The 27,513-nt window shown below is 45.8% G+C and overlaps 1 protein-coding gene across 2 annotated transcripts in view; it reads left to right on the top strand.

Moving 5' to 3' along the window:
- The window catches only part of RBM26 (RNA binding motif protein 26), an 87,791-nt gene that overhangs the window by 38,808 nt on the left and 21,470 nt on the right, over positions 1-27,513 (top strand). For both annotated transcript variants that reach the window (XM_056555572.1, XM_056555573.1), the window contains exons 14-17: positions 7,568-7,699; positions 7,887-7,958; positions 26,237-26,359; positions 26,699-26,773. In XM_056555572.1, coding sequence (XP_056411547.1) covers positions 7,568-7,699; positions 7,887-7,958; positions 26,237-26,359; positions 26,699-26,773 — 402 coding nt within the window. The remainder of the gene's footprint in view (positions 1-7,567; positions 7,700-7,886; positions 7,959-26,236; positions 26,360-26,698; positions 26,774-27,513) is intronic.

Here is a 27,513-nt window from a genome sequence, read left to right as displayed (position 1 = left end):
GCAGAGGTGCTGAGGGAGGAAGGTAGGCTGGGTGGGAGGACTGTGATGAAGAGCTGAGGGTAAGAAGCATTCAGAGACATTCTAGTAGTGCTAAGCAACTGCCTAACCAAGGGGTAGAGGAGAGGATTACAGATGCACAAAACAAATTCCTTTTTAGTGGTTTCTGAACTGGGGCAGACAGGTAAGCAGTGCTATTTTGCTTCTGCAGCATTTATTTTTCTAAGCCTGATGCTGTACCACTTTAATATCCCGGATTGTGACTGTGGCTATGATAATCTTGATGAATGACTAGGACCTCATGCAGGAAAATTGTGCAATCTAAATTAAAAAGGTTATAAGGATTCTTCTTTTAGAAGTTTTTAACCAAAGTGCTTTGCATTGTAAAAGTTTTGATTTTTGCAGCGTTCACCTCAAAAGAGATGCAAGAGATTTTCTTTACCTTAAGATTTGTGTGTGGAAGTAACAAAACCAATAATCCTTTAACACCAATGTATGCAGAATGAAAGCACTTGTGTGCATGTGCTCTTTACATGTTGTTTGTGGCTTAGATTCTACACTATGGTTCTAGTTCAGGCAGCACAGTGTCTTATCGGCTGGCATTGTTGCTTTTAAAAATACACTTCCAAAACTTTTCTCCTATGGCTCTTTATGTAACCTTTATGTAAATTTACTAGGGCATTTATTGTAGAGATACCTGCGAGTTTCCAGTTTAAGGCTATACCAATGTGTACAGCATCAGGGCCTTTTGTAGGCCTATATAAAGGAAACTGATTTCCTGTGCGCACACAAGATGCTGTAGTATTCAGTCTTTGTGGATCACATGGTGCAGCCTGGGCTCCGAAGAGAGTAGATATGTCTGTAATTAAGGCATTGGTAAACAAAATGACTGCACGTTTTACACATGGATTACATATAGGCTGAAGGGAAAAACAACTTTTCACATTAGATCCTCCTGAGACCCACTTCGAGTTGTTAGCCTGGGAAGTGGACGGTATTGTGCTCCATTCCCTGGCTGGCTGAAAGATCCATCTATTCCTCTGCTTAGACTTCGGCTGAGAGATCCATTCATTTCTCTGCATAGGTCGGGGAGCAGAGTACAATGCTGCCTGCTTTAATGGCTAATAACTCACAATTGCACTGGCTCTCATCCTCCTTATTACAGGCAGCATTACAGTGAAAGATGACAGCATGCGCAATAGCTGTTGCTTTCTGCTCAGGACTCTCTCCCTGTAGAAGGACCTGTGGACAGGTCACAGAGCATGCCTGGAAAGCCGTCCTATTCATGTCAAAGGGTCAGCACTAGACAATTGTTGCCAATGTCGTTTCTGTAAAGCAATGCTGGTAAAAACAGACAAGGACAAGATGGCCTCACAAAATAGAAGCCAATTAGAAAAAAACATTTCTCTATCGGCTCCATTGGGGGACACAGACCTTGGGTATATGATGCTGTCTCTAGGAGGCTTGACACTATGGTAACCAAAAAGTCGGCTCCTCCCAGCAGGATATACCCGCCTCCAGGCCACTGAGCAATTCAGTTTTTGCTTAGTGTCTTAAGGAGGTGGACACTGGTCTGGTGTTCTCCAGACCAGGTCTCATATTTTTTATTTTTTAGGTTTAGGGAATGTGTTCGTTTTTTATTTTTCTTTCTGTTTTCAGGTGGGCACTAAGGAACTGCGGTTCACTGTTTCCCCATTGCGAGAGGTGGCAGGCATCTTGGATGTACTGTTAACCCCCTCTCACCATCGGTCAGCGCTTGGGGTTGTACCTCATGGGTCCAGGTCCCCCTACCTCCCTGTTCGCCTCGCTATGAGCTTGGCTTGCTGCAGGTGACAATGCTGACTGAAGACTACATTCTGAAGACTTCTTTAGGTAAGTTCTTCAGCACAGGTGAGTTTTTCTCTCCCTAGGTCTTGGAACAGCTGGAAACCCCTGTTTTTGGACCTATCCTTACTGAAACTGGGGCTGGCCGGGGAATACTTTATTCTTCCCTGCAGGGGGATTGTTTTTTATTATTGGGGTAGCATTGGAGCTAAGGGGCAGTGTCTCACAGTAAGGGGCAATGTGTGTTATTTCCTTTTTTTTTTTCTTTTTCAAAACGAGTTTTATTAGGAAGTCATATAAACAGCACACAGCACTAAAGCGGTGAACATGAGATACAGATGAGTTGTCTACATCAAGAACAAATAATGAAAAATGTGTGTTATTTCTACACACCGCAGGTGTGGGCATGTGTGCCTTTTAGTTTCACTTTTGGCAGCCGTGGCTGCCGACTGCACTTCGCCCGCTCCGTTCCCCGGGCACATAGGAGCTCACTACAGGCGTCGTGTGCGCTCGGGGTTCGGAGCGGGCACCATTACTATGTCCCGCTGTATTCTTCGGCGGCCTGGAGGATGTTAGCTTAGCCCACCAGGCCGCATAAGTGCTTCAGCAGCGCGAAATGAGCCGCCAATCAGCGCTGTGCGCGCGTTTGGGGCCGTGCAAGGGCCAATCACAGCACCCTTGCCTCTGACCCGCCCTCTTTTTCCTATTGGCCGGCGTCTCTTCCCTCTCCTCACAGCCACGGTGCGGAGTTCTCCTCACAGCAACAGACTTGGGTGAGACTGTTCATTTTTTTTTGCTATGTCCGTGCCCAGAACTGTTCCTCCCTCAAAGCAGATATCGGGAATATTAGTTACTCATTACACTTGTAAAAACTGCTCTGCAAAAATGCCAGGTTCTGCTGAACCCACTTGTTCTGCCTGCTCCACTGCTCCCCCAGACCCCCCTGCTATTTCTAACCCAGGTGCTCCTTCAGACCTGGTGGGTTCGGCCGCCCCTCCAGCCTGGGTTTCCTCCCTCTCCCAGTCTATATCAGACTTGGCACAGGTCTCCCGTTCTGTGGTGACTGCCTTGAAGAGGTCTACCCTTCACCGGCCCTCTAGAAAATCCCGTTCCCCTTCTCCCTATGCTTCGCATAAGCGTAATAGGGGTGTCTCCTCTGACTCATCCCCTGAGTCTTCTGGTAGACCTTCCTCTCGCAGGTCTCGCCCGACCGCTTCTTCAGGCCACGCGTTTCACTCTTCCAGAGGACGTTCCCGTGGTCACCGCTCTGGCTCTCCTGAGCCACGTACCTGGTTGGAGTATCCCTCTTCTAGGACCACCTCCACTCGTTCGCATACTCCTTTAGAACTGGCGAACGAGGTTTCCAATTCGGCATCCGATTCAGAGGACCATTCGGACTCAGTGGATACAGTGAACTCATTGGTTATGGCCATAAGAGACTTTAACCTAGAGGACCCAGGAACTTCAGACGCAGCTCCAGAAGTATCCTTTCATCGTGCCTGACTGGCACCCAAAATGTTAAGCTCTCACGCTCAATTTGATGCCATTCTAGAATCTGCCTGGAAGCACCCTGAGAAGTTTCAGGGACTGAAGAAAGTTCAAGAGCAATGTCCTTTAGCCAATGACCTTGTCTCTAAATTGACTTCCTCTCCGTCGGTGGATCCTCCGGTTTCCCGCCTCTCTAAAGCTACTACTTTGCCGCTGGCGGATGCAGCTACCTTCAATGATCCAGCAGACAAAAAGGTTGTCTTTAGCGAAGTATGCCTTTGAAGCAGCGGGTTCCTCCCTGCTTCCTGCCTTCGCCTCCACCTGGGTGTCTAAGGCCCTTTCAGTTAGGCATTCCCAACTGTCGGGGCATTCTTTCGGGATCTCCCCTGGAAGAACTGTCTGTTCTGGCCCTCCAATGTTCCAAAGCTGGAGACTTTCTGTGTTCTGCTTCCTTGCACTCAGCTCGCTGCGCTGCCTTTGCCACCGGTAATCTAGTGGCCCTCCGTCGTTCAATTTGGCTTAAAACATGGAACGCGCATGCTCCATCTAAGAAGTCTCTCGCAGAGATTCCCGGCTTTTCGGCAAGCGCCTGGATGAGATTATCTCTGAGGCAACAGGTGGCAAGAGCTCTTTATTACCTCAAAACAAGTCTAGCACAAGTCTTCTTCCTTTCGGTCCTTTCAGACGTCTGGCCCCTCTAAGGGGTCCAGCCAGGCGCCTCCACGTGACAAGAAGGTCCCCTTTTTCAAGGCGCATCCTTCTTGGAAGTTGGACACCAACCGTTCCGACCGTTTTGCGGCCAAATCGGGCAACCGCAAACCCACTTCTGCATGAAAGTACGCCCCTAACTCTCCGTTCGGTGGTGGTGTCTATGGATCAAGGGGAGTTTCTTTCCTCGGTGGACATCAAGGATGCCTACCTCCACATTCCAATTTTTCCCGGACACCAGCGGTACCTCTGCTTTGCGGTCATTATCAATTTGTGGCTCTCCCCTTTGGTCTGGCCACAGCGCCACAAGTCTTTACCAAGATTCTGGCGCCTGTGATAGCTCTGTTACGGTTAAGAGGGGTATCGGTGATACCTTACTTGGACGACCTCCTCATTAAGGCCTCCTCCAGAGCCCAGGCTCTGGAGAATTTGAGCCTCACTCTTCAGACCTTATGTCACTTGGGGTGGATGGTCAATCGAGACAAGTCAGTTCTCTCCCCCACCCAGTCTCTGGTCTTCTTGGGGCTTCAGTTAGACTCTGCCTCGGCTCGGATTCACCTCCCGCCGGTCAAGCGTCTGGCCCTCTTGTCGGGAGTCCGCTCCCTCCGTATACCATCCCCGGTCACCATCCGTACTTGCATGGAAATCCTGGGTCGGAGCGTGGCAGCCATGGAGGCCGTACCCTTTGCCCAATTTCATTACCGTCCTCTTCAGCTGGTGATTCTTGCCCGGTGGGACAGGTCTCCTCTCTCTCTCTCTCTCTCTCTCTCTCTCTCTCTCTCTCTCTCTCTCTCTCTCTCTCTCTCTCTCTCTCTCTCTCTCTCTCTCTCTCTCTCTCTCTCTCGATCGCAAGATTGTTCTCCCTCTCTGGACCAGTCGGTCTCTGCGCTGGTGGCTCCGCTCCCCCCTTCGTCTTCAGGGGCTTTCGTTCCTTCCCCTCCACTTGCAGGTGGTCACGACAGATGCCAGTCTGTCGGGCTGAAGGGGTGTTTTCAGGGATCAGATGGTTCAAGGCCTCTGGCCTCCCCAAGAACTTCTTTCCATAAACATCCTGGAACTGAGGGCGATTTATCTTTGTCTGAAGCATTGGGAGTCCCTGCTTCAGGGCCACCCTGTCCGTGTCCAGTCGGACAACGCCACGGCTGTGGCGTACATCAATCGGCAGGGCCACACTCGCAGCTCAGCAGCCATGTCCGAGGTGACAAAGATCCTCCTCTGGGCGGAACAAGTAGTTCCAGCCATTTTGGCAATTCACATTCCGAGAATGCTCAACTGGGAAGCAGATTTCCTCAGTCGGTCCTCAGCCGACCCCGGAGAGTGGTCCCTTCTTCCGGAGGTGTTCGCACAGATCTGCGACCTCTGGGGGACCCCAGACGTGGATCTCTTCGCGTCTCGACACAACCGGAAAATTCCGACGTTTGTGTCAAAGTCCAGGGACCTCCTGGCTCTAGCCGTGGATGCCCTAGTAATTCTGTGGTCGGGCTTTGTCCTGCCCTACCTGTTCCCTCCTCTTCCCCCTCCTCCCCAGGTTTCTGAGGAAGCTCAAGGCGGGAGGAGTCTCCGCCATTCTGGTGGCTCTAGACTGGCCTCGATGGGCTTGGTACGCTGACGTGGTCTGGCTTCTGGACGACGTTCCGTTCCGTCTTCCACTTCGTCCAGACCTACTGTCGCAGGGTCCCCTTTGCCACCCCGATTTACAGTCGGTGCATGTGATGGCGTGGCCGTTGAGACCGCGGTTCTAAGGGCCCGTGGCTTCTCTTCCCAGGTAATTCGCACCATGCTCAGGGCTCTCAAGCCCACCTCTGCGAAAATTTATCACTGTACCTGGCGGGCTTACTTTTGTAAACTCGGACCTTTTCTCCAGATACCTTTTCCGTTCCCCATCTCCTCTCCTTTATTGCAGTCGGGGTTGGAACAAGGGCTGGCTCTCGGCTCCCTTAAGGGTCAGGTTTCGGCCCTTTCCATTCTCTTTCAGCGTCCTCTGGCTTCCAATTCGCATGTCCGGACCTTCCTTCAGGGTGTGGCACATGCTGTCCCCCCCCTTACTGGTCCCCTTCTCCCCCTTGGGACTTGAAATTAGTTCTAGGCGCTCTCCAGGACGCACCTTTTGATCCTCTTAGGGAAGTTCCCCTTCTCCTCCTATCCTGGAAGTTGGCTTTTCTTATAGTTATTACTTCCATTAGGAGAGTATCTGAACTGGCAGCTCTCTCCTGCCATTCTCCTTTGCTGATAGTTCATCAGGACAAGGTTGTTTTCCGTCCAGATCCGTCCTTCTTACCTAAGGTCGTTTCGGCTTTTCATCTCAACGAGGACCTCGTCCTTCCGTCCTTTTTGTCCCGCTCCTTCTCATCCCAGGGAGCGACTGCTCCACAAATTGGATGTGGTACGGGCTGTTCGGACTTATCTTTCTGTCACCTCTTCCTTTCGTCAGTGCGATTCTTTTTTCGTCCTTACGGAAGGTCGTCGGATGGGTCAGCCTGCTTCCAAGGCCACCATTTCTCGGTGGATCCGATGTGCTGTTTTGGAAGCTTACCGCTGCAAGGGGAAGATCCCACCCTTCAGGGTTTTGGCTCATTCCACCCGCTCTGTGGGAGCATCCTGGGCTCTCCGAAACAAGGCCTCGGCCTCGCAGATCTGTAAAGCGGCCACCTGGTCGTTTTGGTACACTTTTTCAAGATTCTACCAGGTTCATACTTTCGCATCAGCTGATGCTAGTCTGGGCCGTAAAGTGTTGCAGGCGGCGGTGGTACAGCCGACTGCCTGACCTTTTTTCTTTGCCAACCCAAGGGACGGCTTTGGTACGTCCCAAGGTCTGTGTCCCCCAATGGAGCCGATAGAGAAAAGGAGATTTTTTAGACTTACCGTAAAATCTCTTTCTCGAAGGATCCATTGGGGGACACAGCTCCCGCCCTTTTCTGGGGTTCCTATTCGGTTATCTGTCCGAGGGAGGGTTCAGTTAATTTTTCTTCTGGTTCTCGGACAGTTCATGATTTTTTTTTTTTTTTTTTTTTTTTTTTTTTTATACTCTGACCGGTCTCCTCCTATTGCTCTGGAACTAAAACTGAATTGCTCAGTGGCCTGGAGGCGGGTATATCCTGCTGGGAGGAGCCGACTTTTTGGTTACCATAGTGTCAAGCCTCCTAGAGACAGCAGCATATACCCAAGGTCCGTGTTCCCCAATGGATCCTTCGAAAAAATTTCCTTTTCTGGCTCTAATCACCAAAAGAGGGGGGGGGGGTGAACTAGGTAATACACTCACTTTTAGCATTGGGGTCGTGGATTTGAATCGGACTACAAAGGTATGGAATGGAATTTGTATGTCACTCCCCCCCACGTTTGTACAAGTTTTCTCCATGTACACTCATTTGCTTCCACTTTTTAAATAAATACACAGGTAATTTGTTGGGACCGGGACCAATGTGAGGGACAATAACATGTTGTGACTGTGTACATAAAGAAGATACATCACACTTATGTCTTTTGTCTGTCTGAAGATTGTTGTAAGAGCTAAGGCACTTAGGATGGAAAATAATGTTTGCTTTATTTTCAGGTTGGTCATCTTAATGTTCAGCCTCCAAACATACCAGTTATCAAACAGTCTGTCAAAGAACGCCTGGGACCAGTTCCATCTAGTAACATGGAGCCAGCTGAGGCAGCTAATGCTAATACGGAAACAATCCAGGTAGGCTGCACATATGTATATTTCTATTCTTAATGTCTCATAAAACTCAGTGCTGAAACATTTAAACATTTTTTTTAGTACTTTAATAAAGTAACCACTTTGAAAAACATGTTCTGCAGGTCTCAGTAGTGACTAAACAGACCCCTTCGTAGCACTTACATTCATTTTCTTTACTTTTACTTTTCAGACTGTGACAAAGGTACCAATAAAGGAGAGACTTGGGTTCATAGCAAAACACACTCCTGGCACCACTGATAAGGTGAGTAACAACATTTTACAGTGTTGTGTCTTTAAATGTCTGCAATGTACTTAATGTATGGTGTAAGACTTAAGAACCCAATAATGTGTGGCAAATGTATTAATTGGTGCTTTTTTTATGTGCTGGATTGTTCACGTGGCCCTTTAATTCCATCATTGTTAGCCGCACGTTATGTGTTTACACCGGGCTGTGTGTAGCCTATAATGATGAGGGGCAGTTGTCAGGAACCAGCGTTCCTATGGATGCTTAATTGGATGGTAATTAGCCTGTATAAAATGGCTTTAGAAATATCTAAAAATACTACATATTAGTGGACTAACATCAAGAATGAATCATTGAGGTATAAAAGATAAATTGTTTTATTTCATCCCACGAATAATTTTTGTTTACATTTTATAGAAAATTGTAGGATGCCGTTAAATAGTGCAAAAAAAACTAAAGCCTCATTCAGTGGAAAAATAAACTTTAACCCCTTAAGGACGCAGGACGTAAATGTACGTCCTGGTGCGGTGGTACTTAACGCACCAGGACGTACATTTACGTCCTGTGCATAACCGCGGGCATCGGAGCGATGCCCCTGTCATGCGCGGCTGATCCCGGCTGCTGATCGCAGCCAGGGACCTGCCGGCAATGGCCGATGCCCGCAATCTCGCGGGCGTCCGCCATTAACCCCTCAGGTGCCGGGATCAATACAGATCCCGGCATCTGCGGCAGTGCGCGATTTGAATGAATGATCGGATCGCCCGCAGCGCTGCTGCGGGGATCCGATCATTCAAAACGCCGCACGGAGGTCCCCCTCTCCTTCCTCCGTCCGGCTCCCGGCGTCTCCTGCTCTGGTCTGTGATCGAGCAGACCAGAGCAGGAGATGACCGATAATACTGATCTGTTCTATGTCCTATACATAGAACAGATCAGTATTAGCAATCATGGTATTGCTATGAATAGTCAGTCCCCTATGGGGACTATTCAAGTGTAAAAAAAAAAAGTTAAAAAATGTAAAAGTAAAAAAAAAGTGAAAAATCCCCTCCCCCAATAAAAATGTAAAACGTCCGTTTTTTCCTATTTTACCGCCAAAAAGCGTAAAATTTTTTTTTTTATAGACATATTTGGTATCGCCGCGTGCGTAAATGTCCGAACTATTAAAATAAAATGTTAATGATCCCGTACGGTGAACGGCGTGAACGAAAAAAGTCAAAAATTCCTACTTTTTTAATACATTTTATTTTTAAAAAATTATAAAAAATGTATTACGTTTTTTATATGCAAATGTGGTATCAAAAAAAAGTACAGATCATGGCGCAAAAAATGAGCCCCCGTACCGCCGCTTATACGGAAAAATAAAAAAGTTAGAGGTCATCAAAACAAAGGGATTATAAACGTACTAATTTGGTTAAAAAGTTTGTGATTTTTTTTTTTAAGCGCAACAATAATAGAAAAGTATGTAATAATGTGTATCATTTTAATCGTATTGACCCTCAGAATAAAGAACACACGTCATTTTTACCATAAATTGTACGGCGTGAAAACGAAACCTTCCAAAATTAGCAAAATTGCGTTTTTCGTTTTAATTTCCCCACAAAAATAGTGTTTTTTGGTTGCGCCATACATTTTATGATGAGTGATGTCATTACAAGGGACAACTTGTCGCGCAAAAAACAAGCCCTCATACTAGTCTGTGGATGAAAATATAAAAGCGTTATGATTTTTAGAAGGCGAGGAGGAAAAAATGAAAACGTAAAAATTTAATTGTCTGAGTCCTTAAGGCCAAAATGGGCTGAGTCCTTAAGGGGTTAACCCCTTAAGGACCGGGGTTTTTTCCGTTTTTGCATTTGAGTTTTTTGCTCCTTGCCTTTAAAAAATCATAACTCTTTCAATTTTGCACCTAAAATCCATATGATGGCTTATTTTTTGCGCCACCAATTCTACTTTGTAATGACGTCAGTCATTTTGCCCAAAAATCTATGGTGAAACGGAAAAAAAAATCATTGTGCGACAAAATTGAAAAAAAAACGCAGTTTTGTAACTTTTGGGGGCTTCTGTTTCTACGTAGTACATTTTTCGGTAAAAATGACATTTTATCTTTATTCTGAATACCAAAGTCCTAAAAAAAATGCACCATACACTCCCATGTGCCCCAATGACACCCATAGGGGAGTGTGTACTAATCCTGTCAAGGACAGGAGAACTCCATAAATGTATGTATACAGAGAAATTGGAGTTATAACACCACCTTAAGTATAAACGTATAAATCTTTATTGAAAATGTTTTACATAAAAAACATATAGATGCAAAAAAGTGAAGTATTGCAATGGAAATCCAACACAGAAATATCTGGCGCAGAGTAAGAATAGTACATACAAATGAGTACACAAAAATTGTCCACACACTATATATAGCAATCTATGGAATAACACAGTTTAGCCACTATGGGCTATCCATACAAATGCTGCATAATAATGTATCAAGATTTAGCTAGTAATATAGCCTAGAACTGGTGTATAGCCAGGTCTGAGAGTGCATAGTGAAATACAATGATATTGGGGACAACATATTTAAGTACTCAGTAAAAGTCAATGTGTAACCTACCCATGTGGGATAACTAACTCTGCGACCGACCCCTACGATGGTTTCGGTTTCCCTTTTTCAAGAGGTACTGGTACCCGCGTTTATACTTAAGGTGGTGTTATAACTCCAATTTCCCTGTATACATTTATCTTTATTCTGTAGGTCCATACGATTAAAATGATATCCTACTTATATAGGTTTGATTTTGTCGGACTTCTGGAAAAAAATCATAACTACGTGCAGGAAAATTAATATGTTTAAAATTGTCATCTTCTGACCCCTATAACTTTTTTATTTTTCCGTGAATGGGGCGGTATGAGGGCTCATTTTTTGCACCGTGATCTGAAGTTTTTAACGGTACCATTTATGCATTGATAGGACTTATTGATCGCTTTTTATTCATTTTTAAATGATATAAAAAGTGACCAAAAATGCACTATTTTGGACTTTGGGATTTTTTTGCGTGCATGCCATTGACCGAGCGGTTTAATTAATGATATATTTTTATAATTCGGACATTTCCGCACGCGGTGATACCATATATTTTTATTTACACTGTTTTTTTTTTATTGGAAAAGGGGGGTGATTCAAACTTTTAATAGGGGAGGAGTTAAATGATCTTTATTGACTTTTTTTTTTTAATTTTTTTTTTTTTTGCAGTGTTATAGGTCCCATAGGGACCTATAACACTGCACACACTGATCTTCATCATTGATCACTGGTTTCTCATAGGAAACCAGTGATCGATTCTGCCGCTTGACTGCTCATGCCTGGATCTCAGGCACTGAGCAGTCATTCGGCGATCGGACAGTGAGGAGGCAGGTAGTTCCCGCTGTCCTGTAAGATGTTCGGGATGCCGCGATTTCGCCGCGGCTATCTCGAAAAGCCCACTGAGCTAACCGGCAGCTTTCGCTTTTAGCCGCGCGGCTAAAGGGTTAATAGCGCGCGGCGCCGCGATCGGCGCTGCACGCTATTAGAGGCGGGTCCCAGCTTCACTATGACGCTGGGCCCGTCGTGATATGACGCGGGGTTACACAGTAATATATCAGGAGAGCAGGACCAAGGACGTACCGGTACATCCTTGGTCCTTAAGGGGTTAAGGACCAAGACCATTTTGACCTTTTTTGACCAATTTTATTTTTGCGTTTTCATTTTGACCTCCTCGCCTTCTAAAATCCATAACTTTTATTTCTCGTTCGCTCTTCATTGGGGGACACAGAGACCATGGGTATATGGTCTTGCCACTAGGAGGCGCTGACACTCGGGGGAAAAAAAGTCGGCTCCTCCCTGGCAGAATATACCCACCCACTGAAAGTGAGGTAATCAGTTTCAGCTAGTGTCAGTGTTTCTAGTAAGGGCTATTTAGTTTCAAATATTTTTTTCTCATTTTCATGTGGTGGTTCAGGAGCATGGCGCTACCTGTTCCCCATATGCGACAAAGGGGCACAGACATAGAGTATGTACTGTTAACTACTTCTCGCCAATGGCCAGCGACTGGAGGTTGTACCCTGGGTTTGGGTCCCCCACTGCGACTGCTCGCCCTGCTATCTTAGCCTGGTATGATGCAGCGTGGCCATAAGCTGGCTGAAGCCGTCTGGGTGAGTATAAGAAGATCGCAGGTGATTATATGAAGACCCTGGGTGGGTATATCATCCCATCCACTGGCCCGCCAGTGGACTCACAGTTACGGCAGCCATTTCTTTCTCAGCGCAGCCGCTTGCTTTTTTAGCGGCTCCCTGTACTTTCTGTGGCCGCTGATTTTCTTTACTCCAGCTGGTCTGATCTCCTTCGGCCCTTGCTGGGCAGCGGTACCCATAATGGTGACATGTAGCTCCGCGCCCCCCTCTCCCCGTGGGAATCTGGAGACTAGCTGAGGGAGGATTCTCTCCCCACCTTTGTCGGCGCTGTCTTGGAAGTGCCGGAAAGGAAAAGCCCAGTGCCTTTCTGCGCCTCTCATGAACGGAGCTTTGCTCCGCCCCTCCTCCCGCAGTGAGCTCTCAAGGCTTAGGGTGCTGCAGTAGTTCACACTACCAGGGATGTCAGAGGCTGTCTCCCTCCTCTGACTACCTGGTTCAGGGCCATTTCTCCTCCAGCTCAGCAGAAGCCTGTATAGCCAGGCACTGCTCCTGTTTTGTTTGTAGCTCCCTGCGCTCACAGTCACCGCTGGCTGTACAAAGCTGCTGACTTGGTGCAGCTGTGCGGCGACTTGCCGGGGCACATGATCTACTGCTTAGGCACAGAGTGCCAGTGGTGCTTGTCACAGCCTGTGGATCCTTTCCACAGCAGCTCCTAGGCCTCCCCGTCCTCCCACCTGCAACCAAGGGGGCACAGTGATCGGCGATATGACTGTTGTCCCTTTTTCGCCAGCACCTGGCGGTGTACTCTGCCATATAGTTTATACGCGAGGAAGCTAAAGTAATAAACATTATCTCTCAAAAAAAAAAATGAGGACCGCGGATACAAAAAAAAAATTTCAACAAGTGAGATCCTCAGAGGCAGACAGATATTCGTTAATATTTGGAAGATAGGAATCTCATTGCACAAATAAGACCTCAACAATAAAATATGTAAAAATAGATATAAAATGTATTAATTAAAATATAGAAAATATAAAATATAAAATATGCAGATCAATATGATGTCATTATACCATACGAAGTCACAGTAATACCTAAATGTGCCCACTGGATAGGAGTATACCGCCCTAGTTCACAATGGTATTCAAAATTGACCACAAGATGGCAGCATAGATATCAACAGTATATAGCATATATGCAGTTGGTATACATAAGAATGAGTATATTAAATATGCAACATTGTTTTTCCCGCTTAGAGATATTATAAATGAAACTTTGCCGAGATAAATAGTAACATATAAATTATTGATGGCTATGCAGAGGGGAATGTTCCTTACTAATTCTGTAATTTGGGACTATTTCTTGGAAAATATGGATCACAAGTACAATTAAAATTGTTCTGTTCAGATAGATGTCAGTGTCTGCAGATTCAGTGTCTGCAGTCAGTGTCTGCAAGTTGCACCTGGACAGAAATCTATAAATTCATCCATAAGTTATGGGTAGGAAGATATAAATGACCTTAAGTACAAACTCTCCCTGCTATAGAATAGCCAACAATAATCAAAAGATATTAAAGTTCTTTTATAGTTATCACAAAGTAGAAATGCCAGTGGGTCAAGCAAATTCGATAGGATCAGCCTGTACTACTCAGCAGAAAGATAATCCAGGATGCTCTCCAAAGAAGGAACAAAAAATGATCATCCCCCCCCTCGCCACTAGAGTTTAAAACAAAGTTCCATTATCTTGATCAGATAAGAAACTAACCAATCATGTCTCTAGAACAAAAACGTGCTAGGCCTTTGTCTCGCCCAGATGTAATTATTTCACTGACCAGAGAGGGCACTCTTGTCTATGAGTTGCTAAAATGTTTTCTTAAAACTAGCAGCCATTACCTAAGATATAGATATGTCATATCATCTCTCAAACTAATGGCCAATAAATATAGTTAGCTGGATTCGATTTTGACATCTAAAAACACACACAACAGACATCTCGGGATTTCCCAAGTCTTCAATCTGAATCTGACATTAATGGTCCCTCCTGAATTTAACTGATGAATAGATTCTCAGTTCTGTCTATTGTTACAGTTATAGCTCTATCAAATAAGAAATAACTGTAAACTCTATTCATGGGACTAAATCAGACCACCAGATTGCATACATGCTAACTTAGATACAGGAAAACTAAATAGGTTACAAATGGTATATTGACAACATAAACATACTAATAATAATAATAATAATAATAATAATGATAGATAATGCATATCTAACTGCTATCAAGAGTATAAGGAAAAGTATCTCATGTACACACTCCTGAGCTGAAAGTGAACTAAATTCCAATGCCCTTATCTGAGCCATAAAGAAGTTTATATAAACACAGACAAATGGATGTTTCACACTTAGACACCATGTAAAATTCTGGAATTTAAGACTAAGAATCAACTTTACACAACATGGAGTTTTTGGCTTGAACAATTTAAAATGGGCTCCACATAGTATGATTGTCTGAAAAAATTCTGGCCCATATAGTCTGACAACTCGGTCAGCCAGACTGTTGTCTGTATGGTTTCCAACGCAGTCGGTCTCCCATCCCTGGGCTGCCGCATGCATGGCTGGGGTTTCCAGTACCACACTGCTGGTGGGAGAAATCTGTATGAAGGTCCTCTGCAGGTAAATGGGATTGGCGTCAGTCAGACTTTCTTCTGCTTGGGGGTCGCCTATCAGATCGTCTGCACTCTAGTACCCCACTTTCTGTGGGAGAGTTTGCAGAAGTGATTGTGTGCTCAGGAACCCTATACCAGTCAACCAGGCGGTCTCCATGGTTTACTACTACGTCGGGTCACCTACCATACAGTTTCCACACCTTGGCGGAAGTTCAGGTATCCCACTGCCAAGGTGTAGTTCTGAGCAAGGGACCCCATGTTTCTCCATGGGCCTTTCACAATTCACCACGTAGTGGTTTGCAGGGTTCCCTACTTTCCCAGGTCCCTCTCCGCAGGCCTGTTGCTATCACGGATAAGGGCTGGTAAACCACTTTCCAAGGACGTGGCCGGTGTGTCCACAGTCCCTATGCCAATTAGCCAGACTGTCTGCATGGTTTTTTCATCCACCAGGTCACCTTCCCTATTCCTGCCGCTGTCTGCATATTTCCTACACCTCATTCGTCCATCTCTTTAGTCTGCGACTGCGATTCTGGTGTGTAGCGCCGTTAAGAGATGGGGTGTGAGCGTTTCTTGCAGGTTCTAATGTCCTCAAAGCAGCAGCACTCTCGGTTCCCTTTCTAACAGCGTTAACATTAGTCTTCTCAGGTCATGGTTGGTGGCACGCTGTTGGGTGCTGAGACTAGTTTCCATGCTTCCGGACTTTTGGATGTCTGTGGCTCCCTTCGTGGTGGCAGTCTTGGCACCTCTGTACTATTATGAGGTACACATGTCTGTGTCCCTACATATGCTCTGGACACCCTGCTCATGTATAGCCTTCCTCCCCTCCTTTTCGGTGGGGTGTACCTCTGGCTTTCCTGTGTAATAGTTTCCACAGGTCTGCGGTAGTTGAGCACCTCTGTTCGGGCATGGGGCCTGCTGGGGCGACGGCCTGTTCTGCAGCTTCCCATGCCTCCAGGTATCTTCCTGGGTTCCTGTATGGGGTGGCTCAGGTGCCTGCTCTGTTGCCTTATTCATCGGCCAGGATGGCTTCGTGGGCGCACCACCTGCCCACCCCTCTTTTTCGCAGGGTCCAAGGTTTTGCCCCAATGGGATGTTTCCTCCCAAAGCTGTTGGTTGCTACTTGTGCTTCTTACTTGCATTCGTAGTTATGGACTCTCTTCTAGACTGCTGTGGTGTACCTTTATTTTTTGGGTCAGTCCTTTTGGCCTTTGTGAGGATTGCGGTCTAAGGCACGTGTAGTGCGCCTGCCCAGGCTTCTCTGCGATACCTTTTGTGGGGTGGTCTTTCTGTACTGCTCTTCTTCTTGTCCCGACATAGCAGTATGTCTCCTGGAGCATTTTGCGGTTGTCTATTTTGCTCCCCCTGCAGGTGGGGCACCTCCCGGTGACTCGAGAGTCTCCAGTTCCATGTCGCTGTTCCGGATTTCCGGGTTACCTCTTACTTTCTGTTTCCTCCTTCAGGGTCCATTTACTCTGGGGTTGGATGGCAAGCCTGTCTACTGGGTTGTTCCAGTGGGGCCATTTTTTGGCTGCAGCATGGCTGTGGTTCTTCCCGCTGTTCAGCCCGTGTGGCATCCTCTGAGTCCACTCTTCTCCCCGGGTGCTCACGCTGTGCCCCTGGAACAGTAGTTTTTGGCACCTACAGCTTTTTGGTTTGGGTCTTCTGCACCATGCCTCTCCAGAGACGGTTCCTGTCTCTCTTTTCCAGAAATTTCTGGTCTTCATCTTGACTGACTCACCTTCGACTCTCCCTGGCTTTTGTCAACAGGTTCTCTGGTTTTGGTTAGTCCTCTTTATGGGGTTCTCTTGTCTTTCCCTTTTCCTTTTTTGTTCCCTTCCCTTTTTTTGTAGCCTTCATTGGGGGACATAGCACCCACCCGTGTCTTCATTCTTGTTTGGATAGCCTTTTCGGGTTCTTGCATGTTTCTCCAGGATACCTTTCTAGGGTCCTTCGGACTTGTCTCTTGGTTGGCTTCTCCTACTGCTTTGTGACGAAATTGATTACCTCACTTCCAGAGGGCAGGCATATCCTGCCAGGGAGGAGCAGACTTTTTTTTTTCCTAGTGTCAGTGCCTTCTAGTGGCAAGAGCAAATACCCATGGTCTCTGTGTCCCCCAATGAAAGCTACGAGAGAGATTTTACGGTGAGTACAAAAAAAATCTCCTTTTCTTGGTCGCTCTTCATTGGGGGGGGGGACACCTTACAGATGGTAATATGCTCTTGCCATTAGGAGGTGCTGACACTAGGAAAAAAGTCTGCTCCTCCATGGCAGGATATACCCGCCCACCTGCAGTGAGGTAATCCGTTTTAGCTTGTGTCAGCAGGAGGCAAGACACAGGTCTGGGAGGTCCCCAGACCTGGTCTTTTTTTATTTTCTAGTAAGGGCTGTTTAGTTTTTTTTTAATTTAATTTTTTTACTCCCTTTTGTTTCCTTTTTTCAGGTGGAGGTTCAGGAGCATGGCGCTACCTGCTCCCCCATATGCGGCTAAGGGGCATGGGACATAAAGCAAAATGCCCCGCTAACCCCTTCGCGCCAATGGCCAACGCTTGGGGTTGTACTTAGGGTCGGGTCCCACTATTTTCCCTGCTTGTCTGTTGCAGCATGACGGGATGCAAGTAACTAAAAAGCTGGCTGATGACATCTTGAGGCGAGTATAAGACGACAGGTGAGTATGTATTCCCCCCCCCCCCCCCCCCCCAGCCGACATTTCGCAGCGGCTCCCTCCACAGGAGCTTTTACAGGCTCACTTCTGAACAGCCTTGCTGTTCCTTCTCGCCGGCTATTTCTATGAGGCGAGGGCCGGCCGCACGTTGCGTCGGCGGCATATGTAGTACTTCAGCCACCAGGAGTCCGCGTCGCCGCCTCTCTTATTTCCCTGTCCCAGCTTCTAGGGCGGTATAGCTCTGCCCTTCTTTGCCCTATTCAGCGTGAGAGTCGGGAGCTCATCCCTTCCGGCTCGCGCGCTGCTGGAGTTTCTTTTTCTGCCCTCCTTCCCCGTTACAGGGGTCGGCGTGGGCAACAGTACTTGGCTCCCACGGCAGCAGCCTGACGGAAACACGTGGTCCGGCCCACGATTGTCACATTCCAGAGCGGCGGCTTAGCAGGCGCTTATAGCACACTGCTATGCGCCGTCGCTCCTCCAGGGGCTTACTGTTTGTTCCCTAGGCCATCTCTTGCTCTTGTGGGGTGCCCTGCGACCAATGTCCCCTTTCTAGACCAATGTCCCCTTTCTAGACCACTTGTATTACTGTTTGACTTCTATTGTTGCTCACTTCAGGGTCTCAAGTTCATCTGAAGTTGGGGGCCGTATTCCAGCAATATGTTCCCTTCTACCACTGTCATACAGTGGGGGAGTTCTTTTGTGTTCCTGGCATACGCTCAGGTTTCTTAAGATTTCTCATCTGTCAGGTCTGCTAGCCATCCATCCTAGGGGTGTTCTTGGGATGTCATGCTATGGGATTCCCTTCTCCACAGGCTATCGCATCCGCAGCTAGTGCTACGGATCCCCTCATCCAGTGCACGGTCCTCATGGGAATATCCCTGCGTGGCATGCACTGCCTTTCATACATCAAACGGCTGATGTATCGACGGCTGGAGTTCCGGTACCTCACTACTGTACGAGGTGCCAACGGGATGACTTGTTGTCTGCTATGAACCCATACTAGTAAGCCAGACAGTAGTCTGCAAGGTTGCCTACACCGCCTGTCATACATCAAATGGAGGATGTATCTGCAGCTGGAGTTCCGGTACCTCACTACTGGGTGAGGCGTCCGACGGAGTGTCCCGTTGTCTACTATGGACCCATACCAGTAAGCCAGACAGTGGTCTGCATGGTTGCCTACTCCGCCTGTCATACATCAAACAACTGATGTATCTGCAACTGGAGTTCCGATACCTCACTGCTGTGTGAGGTGCCGTTGAAATTACTTGTCTTCTGTGGACCCATACCACTAAGCCAGGCAGTGGTCTGCATTTTTTTCCTGCACCATCTATCGCACATCACATGGCTGGTGTATCTGTGATTGGTGTTCTGGTACCTCACTGCTGTGCGAGGTGCCCGACGGAATGATTGGTCTACTGGTATGAAGTATAGTGAACAGCTAGACAGCAGTCTGCATGGTTTACTAAACTGCCTGTCACACATCTCAAGGCTGTTGTATCTGCGGCTGGAGCTCCGGTACCTCACCGCTGTGCGAGGTGGCTGACTGAATGTCATGCTGTCCACTATGGATCCATACTAGTAAGCCAGACAGTTGTCTGCATTTTTTTTCTTCTGCCGCCTGTCACACAGAGCAAGGCTGATGTATCTGCGACTGGAGTTTCAGTACTCCACTGCTGTACGTGGTATACGTAGAACTGACCCAGCGTGTCCCACGGACTCTATATGGGATGTCTGGGACGTATTCCGGCTCCTATGCCTCCCTCTATTCCCCAGGGGGTGGGGTTTCTATGCCTCCCCGCCCTCCCACCTATGACAAAGGGGCACAGTTATCACCTGTCTAATTGTTCCCTCTTCGCCAGACGCCTGGGGGTGTTCTTGTTCAGTCAGACTGTTGTCTACACGGTTTCCGCCACAATCGATCTGACCTCTGGGCTGTCGCGGACATATCCAGGTTTCCCATACCTTACTGCTGGGGAGGGATCTGAAGTAGGGTCCCTACAGGTATTCGGGTTTGATTCCAGTCAGAAAATCCTTTTTTCTGTTGGGTTTTCTACACCACCTGGTCGCACACTCCAGTATCCTGCTTTCGAGGGAGGTTGTTTGAGTGACCATGGGTGCTCAGGAATCCTATACCTGTCAATCAGACGGGTTTCCGCATGGCTTGCTATCTTGGGTCAACTACCATACCCTTTCACTTCTTGGACGGCAGTTCATGTTACCCACTACCATGGTGTAGTTTCCAGTGAGTCTCCCCATGTTGCCCCATGGGCCTTATACAATGCACCACATACTGGTTTACAGGGTTAACTGCTTGGTCAGATCGCTTTATGCTGGCTCAAAAAAGAACAGGATCCAGCTCCCAAAAAAAAGTTAAGTCCAAAATTTAATTCACACGTTTAAAAAATAGGTGAAAACCAAAAATAGAGGAAAAGCCTAGAAGAAACGCCAACATGTTTTGAACCATATGGTTCTTAATCATGGCACCATATGGTTCTTAATCTCGGTGCCATGATTTAGAACCATATGGTTCGAAACGAGTCAGCGTTTCTGCTATGCTTTTACTCTATATTTGGTTTTCACCTATTTTGTAAACGTGAATTAAATCTTGGACATTTAACTTTTTTTTTTTTTGGGGAGCTGGATCCTGTTCTTTTTTTGTCAAACATTGTTCACTCCAACATCTGAAGACTTTCCTTATACAAGTTTCCAAATGGCGGTGAGATGGTTTTTTCTATATTTACTTTTTTTATGCTGCCTGCTACTGTCTACAGGCTGGTACCTCACTTCACTGTGTGTTTTCATATGCTGAAACTCTGCGTGGCCACATTCCCTTTACCACATAGCCAGACTGTGTCTGCATGGTGTTCTAATCCACCTGGTCACCTGCCCAGTTTCTTCGATGCCGTGGCTGCAGTCCGGCGTGTCTCTTTCAGGTGCAGTTCCTCAGAGTGTGTACCTGTGGGTTCTTGTGACCCCTTTTTTACCTGTAAGTCACACTGTGTCTGCATTTTTTTTCTGCTCTACATTCATTCTTCATCCCCTGAGTCTGCAGCCTCGGTGTCTGGCGCCATTAGGAGATGGGGTGTGGACTTTTTATTCTGTGGGTTTCCGGGGACTTTCTCAGCAACAGCAGCATCACTCTGTTCATACTCTGTGCATACCTCCCTTCCTGCTTGTCCCTTGGATGTCTGCGGTTTCTTTAGTGTCCCCAGTCTTAGTACCCCACTGCTATTGTAGTGTACCCATGTCTGTATTCCTACATTTGCTAGGGCCCACCTTTCCTTTTGTTCGGTGGGGATTCCGGTGATTTTGCCTCCAGGTGTGTTTTCCGGAGTGTCTGTCCTGGGTGGCTCAGGCACGTACTCATCACTGTCTGGAATGACTCTCAACACGTCTTGTAGTTTTTGTCCAGCCCCAGTGTACAGAATTACGATCCCTCTTGGGACACAAATTGGCTCCTCCGGACAGCGTTGGTTGTCATTGGGGCCTGGGGCCTCCGTCCACCCAGTACTTGTCCCGTGACTGTGGGGCAGCATTTCTCTGCTCCTAATGCGCTTGGCGTGCTTTGCCAATCCCCTTTCCACATGGGGATCAGGGTGCTTGGCATGGGTCTGTAATTGTTTTCATCTCAACCACCCTTGTTTTTTGTTTGTTTTTTTCTGCCGCCAAGATGATGCCATCTTGCTGTTTCCACTGTAATGGTGGAGTTTCTGGTGGGGCCCCTGTTTTTTGCCGAGAACATTCCACAGAGCCTTTTCCTGTCTAGGCTTGTGTGCGTACTGTCCACTGTTACAGTCTGGCTCTCTCTCCCTCTGTTTTTTTTTTTTTTAATTTAAAAAAAAAAATGTTTTATCTACTGCTGCTCACGCAGCTGGGCTCTCTCCTCTGTTGTAGAAGTTTGTACAACCTCCCTGGAAAGGGTGTGTTCTTCCTTCCCTTTTGTCTGCCAGTTGTACTGCACTGACACCCAAGTCCTCTGGAGTCATCCTTTCTGTGCCCAGACTTTGAGAATCCCAGCTGCGTTCTCATTTGTTTCTCCCTCCATTCCCATTCTGGCGGGAAGTTTCTTCAGAGTGCTCTGGTCTGCTCAGACCTCCGGGGTCTAGGACTGGTTGGTCTCCTTGGCTTGGACTCTGTCCTAGGCAGCTGTGGCGTGCTTTCTTTTCAGGTGGCTTTTCCGATTCCTTGGGCCTTGGTGATGGTTCAGGTCTTGGGCATGTGTAGTCATCCGGCCCAGACTCATCCGCGATCCCATTAGTCAGGGCGGTCTTTCTTTTCTGCACTACTTCTCTTCAAGGAAGTTTTTCGCGGCTGTTTAGGTCTTTGCTCTCATGCTCAGACCTCTCCAGAGCAGAATTCCATCTTTTTTTTCCCCTGTGGTTTCTTGTTTCTCTATATTACCCGGGTGTCTTGGGTCTCTACAGAGGACAACCCTTTCCTTTGAACTCCTCTCGTCCAAGGAGAAGGACTAGGAATCCAAATTCTGGGCCTAGTGTGTCTCCGCCTGGGGGGCTTGTCCGCAGGCCTTGTGGACACGTGAGTTCAGTCTCGGGACTGAGTAATTTTCTCTGGTTGTCTTTCCCACCCTAGGGGACTGCATTGGTACGTCCCATCTGTAATGTGTCCCCCCAATGAAGAGCGACTGAGAAAAGGAGATTTTTTTGTACTCTAGGTAAAATCTTTCTTGTAGCCTTCATTGCGGGACATCGCACCCACCCATTTCTTCATCTTTTTTCCAGACTATTTTTTCCGGTTCTTGGGTTGTCATCCAGGATTCCTTTCTAGGGTCCTTCGGACGTATTTCCTTGTTGGCTTCTCCTACTGCTTTGTGACAAAACTGATTACCTCACTGCAGGTGGGCAGGTATATCCTGCCAGGGAGGAGACTACTTTTTTTCCTACTGTCAGCTCCTCCTAGTGGCTAGAGCATATACCCATCTGTAAGGTGTCACCATAAAATCTTTCTTGTAGATTTCAATGGGGGAGTACAAAAAAAATCTCCTTATTTCCATCCACAGACCAATATGAGGGCTTGCTTTTTGCGTGACCAATTTTAATTTGTAATGACACCTCATTTTACCATAAAATGTACGGCAACCCCAAAAAATTATTTTTTTAGGCTGGAAATTTAAATGAAAACCACAATTTTGCTTATTTTGGAGGGTTTCGTTTTCACACAGTACACTTTAAACTAAAAATGACATGTTTTCTTTATTCCGTGTTTCAATACGAATAAAATGATATCCATCTTTACATACTTTTCTATTATTGTGCTACTTTTAAAAAATATCAAACTTATTGTGCAAAATCAGTATGTTTAAAATCACCCTATTTTGACCAGCCATAACATTTTCATTTTTCCGTATATATACGTATGAGGGCTCATTTTTTTGCACCATGATCTGTCACCATGTCTGATCACCATGATTTTTATCGATACCACATTTGCGTATAGCATTTTTTAAATCTCTTTTTATAAAAAAAAAATGTTTTTATAAAATGTGACTGACTTTATTTATTTTTTACATTTGTTGTTCACCGTACGGGATCATTAGCATTATATTTGGATAGTTCCTGACATTTACGCACGCGGTGATACAAGTATGTTTATTTTTTTTACATTTTTTTTGGGGGGGGGGGGGGGTAAAATGGGAAAAAGGGACAATTTACATTTGTATTGGGAAGGGGATTTTTCAAAAAAAAAATTTACATTAATTTTTTGAAATTATTATTTTTTTTTTACATTTTTTTTTTTTTACCATTATGTCCCCATAGGGGACTATCTGTAGCAATAATTTGATTGCTAATACTGTTCAGTGCTACGCATGGGGCATAGCACTGATCATTGTTAGGCTAGGTTCACACTGCGGAATCTCCGGGCAGAAAATGTCTGCCCAGAGATTACTGAATTTAGTCGGTGCTAGGACCGCGCGGACACTGCAGTCTCCAATAGACTGCAATGTGTTCTGCGAGTATTTCCGCCTGAAGAAAGAGCAACACCATTCTTCAGGCGGAAATTTTCAAGTGGATTTTCTGTTCACAAATTCCAAAGTGTGAATTTGGGAACGGAAACCCATTTACTATACTATACAGTTCAGTAAGCGGAATTTCTGCCTGCAATTTCAAAGTGGAATTGCAGGCGGAAATTCCGTAGTGTGAACCTAGCCTTATTGGTGATCTTCTGCTCTGGTCTGCTCGATCTCAGACCAGTGCAGAAGACCTCTGGAGACAGACTGAGGCAGGTGTGGGGACCTCCGGCCATCATTTTAGATGATCGGATCCCTGTGGCAGCGCCGTGGGCGATTTGATCATCCATTTAAACATGCACATTGCCGTAGATGCCATTATCTGTATTGATAACAGCATTTGAGGGGTTAAAGGGGTGTTCCAGGAAAAACCTTTTTTTATATATATATATATAATAATCAACTGGCTCCGGAAAGTTAAACAGATTTGTAAATTACTTCTATTAAAAAAATCTTAATCCTTCCAATAGTTATTAGCTTCTGAAGTTTTCTGTCTAACTGCTCAATGATGATGTCACCTCCCGGGAGCTGTGCATGATGGGAGAATATCCCCATAGGAACTGCACAGCTCCCGGGACGTGAGTCATCAGCGAGCAGTTCGACAGAAAACAACAACTCAACTGCAGAAGCTAATAACTATTGGAAGGATTAAGATTTTTTAATAGAAGTAATTTACAAATCTGTTAAACTTTCCGGAGCCAGTTGATATATAAAAAAAGTTTTGGCCTGGAATACCCCTTTAATGGCAGACATCAGCGCGATTGCTGATAGCAGCCGGGACCTGCAGTGCATGACGCGGACACCGCTCCGTTTAAGTACCTCCGCACCAGGATGTACATTTACGTCCGTGTTCAATAACCCTTTATCGACGCAGGACGTATATTTACGTCCTGCGCCGACTCCCGCGATATGAAGCGTGGTCGCAGCGCGACCCCGCATCACATCGCGTTGGTCCCGGTGCTCATAAACGGCCGGGACCCGCGGCTAATACCACACATCGCCGATCGCGGCGATATGCGGTTATTAACCCTTTAGAAGCGGCGGTCAAAGCTGACCGCCGTTTCTAAAGCTAAAGTGAAAGTATCCCGGCTAGTCAGTCGGGCTGTTCGGGACCGCCGCGGTGAAATCACGGCGTCCCGAACAGCTTGCAGGACACCGGGAGGGCCCTTACCTGCCTCCTCGGTGTCCGATCGACGTATGACTGCTCCGTGCCTGAGATCCAGGCAGGAGCAGTCAAGCGCCGATAACACTAATCACAGGCGTGTTAATACATGCCTGTGATCAGGATGAGAGATCAGTGTGTGCAGTGTTATAGGTCCCTATGGGAGCTACAACACTGCAAAAAAAATGTAAAAAAAAGTGTTAATAAAGGTCATTTAACCCCTTCCCTAATAAAAGTTTGAATCACCCCCCTTTTCCCATAAAAAAAAAATCAGTGTAAATAAAAATAAACATATGTGGTATCGCCGCGTGCGTAAATGTCCGAACTATAAAAAATATATCATTAATTAAACCGCACGGTCAATGGCGTACGCGCAAAAAAAAATCCAAAGTCCAAAAAAGCGTATTTTTGTCACTTTTTATACCATTAAAAAATGAATAAAAAGTGATCAAAAAGTCTGATCAAAACAAAAATTGTACCGATAAAAACTTCAGATCACGGCGCAAAAAATTAGCCCTCATACCGCCCTGTACGTGGAAAAATAAAAGTTATAGGGGTCAGAAGATGACATTTTTAAACGTATAAATTTTCCTGCATGTAGTTATGATTTTTTCCAGAAGTACGACAAAATCAAACCTATATAAGTAGGGTATCATTTTAACCGTATGGACCTACAGAATAATGATAAGGTGTAATTTTTACCGAAATATGCACTGCGTAGAAACGGAAGCCCCCAAAAGTTACAAAATGGCGTTTTTTCTTCGATTTTGTCGCACAATGATTTTTTTTTCCGTTTCCTCGTGAATTTTTGTGTAAAATGACTAATGTCACTGCAAAGTAGAATTGGTGACGCAAAAAATAAGCCATAATATGGATTTTTGGTGAAAAATTGAAAGGGTTATGATTTTTAAAAGGTAAGGAGGAAAAAACGAAAGTGGAAAAACCCTTAGTCCTTAAAGGGTTAAGGGGGTTAAAGGGGGAAAAAAAAGCATTGAACTGCAGGCCCCTTTCCTTTGTAATGTACAGATGGTCTGATTAAGCATTTGCTGTCTGACTGGCTAGCAAACAAAAAATAGGAGGCCAGTGTCTCATGCAATCCAGAGAGTAGATGATCAATTGACCCCACTGTCAGTACTGACCTGGTGATTTCTTTAGTAAGCATTCAGTCTGTCAAAAAACAGAAGCCCAATGAAGAAGGGGAAAAAATGGCCTAAGATTGTCAGGACACGTCAACTTTGCTGTTTTATTATTTATTTTGCACAATCAATTTAAAGTTTACTCCTGAAGTGTCCTGATGATCTTAGCACGGTGTACTTAGCTAATTTTTCTCTATTTTATTGGGCTTATAAAGAGAAAATGTTAAACCTGGCATCTAGTTACTGTAAAAAATAAAGCTTGCATTAATCAATTTGAATCTCAATAAATAAATATAATAAAATATATATACTTTACTGTAATAAATAATCATACTGTAAATATATCTCAATGTAAAGCTAGTGTGGAGCAGTAGTAAAGGTGTAGAATTTGAGAACTTTAGCACATCCATTTAACGTGAATCTGGTCCCTGACCATTGCCACAATTACTATAGTTTGAAGTATTTTGTTTACTTCTTGTCTGTAGGTCTTGTCCACCTCTACAGGACTTACAAAAACTGTTTACAACCCAGAAGCTTTAAAAGCCATCCAAAAATCTGTAACTTACCTTTCTCCATTGGACAACACTGATGCACTAAAAAAGAAACAGGTAAAAATGCTTGTCTACAAGATGCAGCCGCAAGGAGGTGACGATAAGGTACATTGACAGATTTGATTCTGCAGATATCCGTGTAAGAAATCTGTAATAAGTGTTGGCTCCTCCTGCAGACACTGAGCTAAATCAGTAATGGCTTTACCTGATTCATGCAGCGCCAGCAGTCCCACTATTAAGTTCCAAATAAGCCATGTACAAACTTACTTCAGTGCCAAAAAAGACTTATGAAGACTATAATTTTAGAATTCAGAAACCCCTTTTAAGTTTACTACTTGGTATATTCCTCCTGATGTTTTAACTGTGCATTTAAGAATCCTTTTTCTTTTAAAACAGGAAGCACTCAAACTACAACAAGATGTTAGAAAGAAAAAACAGGAAATTTTGGAAAAACACATAGAAACTCAGAAGGTAAGAAATGCAAGTTTGTAGGTAAAATGTACTTTTATTTCCACTACATGCTAATCTTCAATGAAGTGAGGCTATAGGAATTATCCATAAATCAAGACCGAATGTTCATTTATTTTCTAGTTAAGATGCATTAGAGCAATAAAAGAAACACATTCAGAATATTGTTCTGGTTGGGAACATGAGGGTGAGCAATTTAAAGGGGTACTCCCACCCTAGACATCTTATCCCCTATCCAAAGGATAAGGGGATAAGATGTCTGATCTCGGGGGTCTTGCCGCTGGGGACACCCGCAGTATTGCATGCGGCGGCACCCACCTGTTTTTTGTGCGGAAGCGCTGGAGGGTCTGAATCGCGACTACGGGAACGGAAGTCTGTGACGTCAGGACTCCGCCCCCGTGTGACGTCACGCCCGTCCCCTCAATGCAAGTCTATGGGTGGGGGCGTGACGTCACACGGGGGCGGATTCCTGACGTCACAGACTTCCATTCCCGCAACTCAGACCCTCCAGCGCTTCTGCACAAAAAAATAGCTCGGTGCCGCATGCAATACTGCGGGGTTCCCCAGCGGCGGGACCCCCCGAGATCAGACATCTTATCCCCTATCCATTGGATAGGGGATAAGATGTCTAGGGTGGGAGTACCCCTTTAAGCTCCTCGATTGCTCTGCATCCTTAGTAAGGCTAAATTCACATCAAGAAAGCTAAACAGATATGTAAATTACTGCGATATAAAAATCTTAAT

This window comes from Hyla sarda, chromosome 2 (assembly GCF_029499605.1).
Source record: "Hyla sarda isolate aHylSar1 chromosome 2, aHylSar1.hap1, whole genome shotgun sequence".
In the NCBI taxonomy this organism is placed as follows: domain Eukaryota; kingdom Metazoa; phylum Chordata; class Amphibia; order Anura; family Hylidae; genus Hyla; species Hyla sarda.
This window is presented reverse-complemented; position numbering and strand designations above follow the sequence as displayed.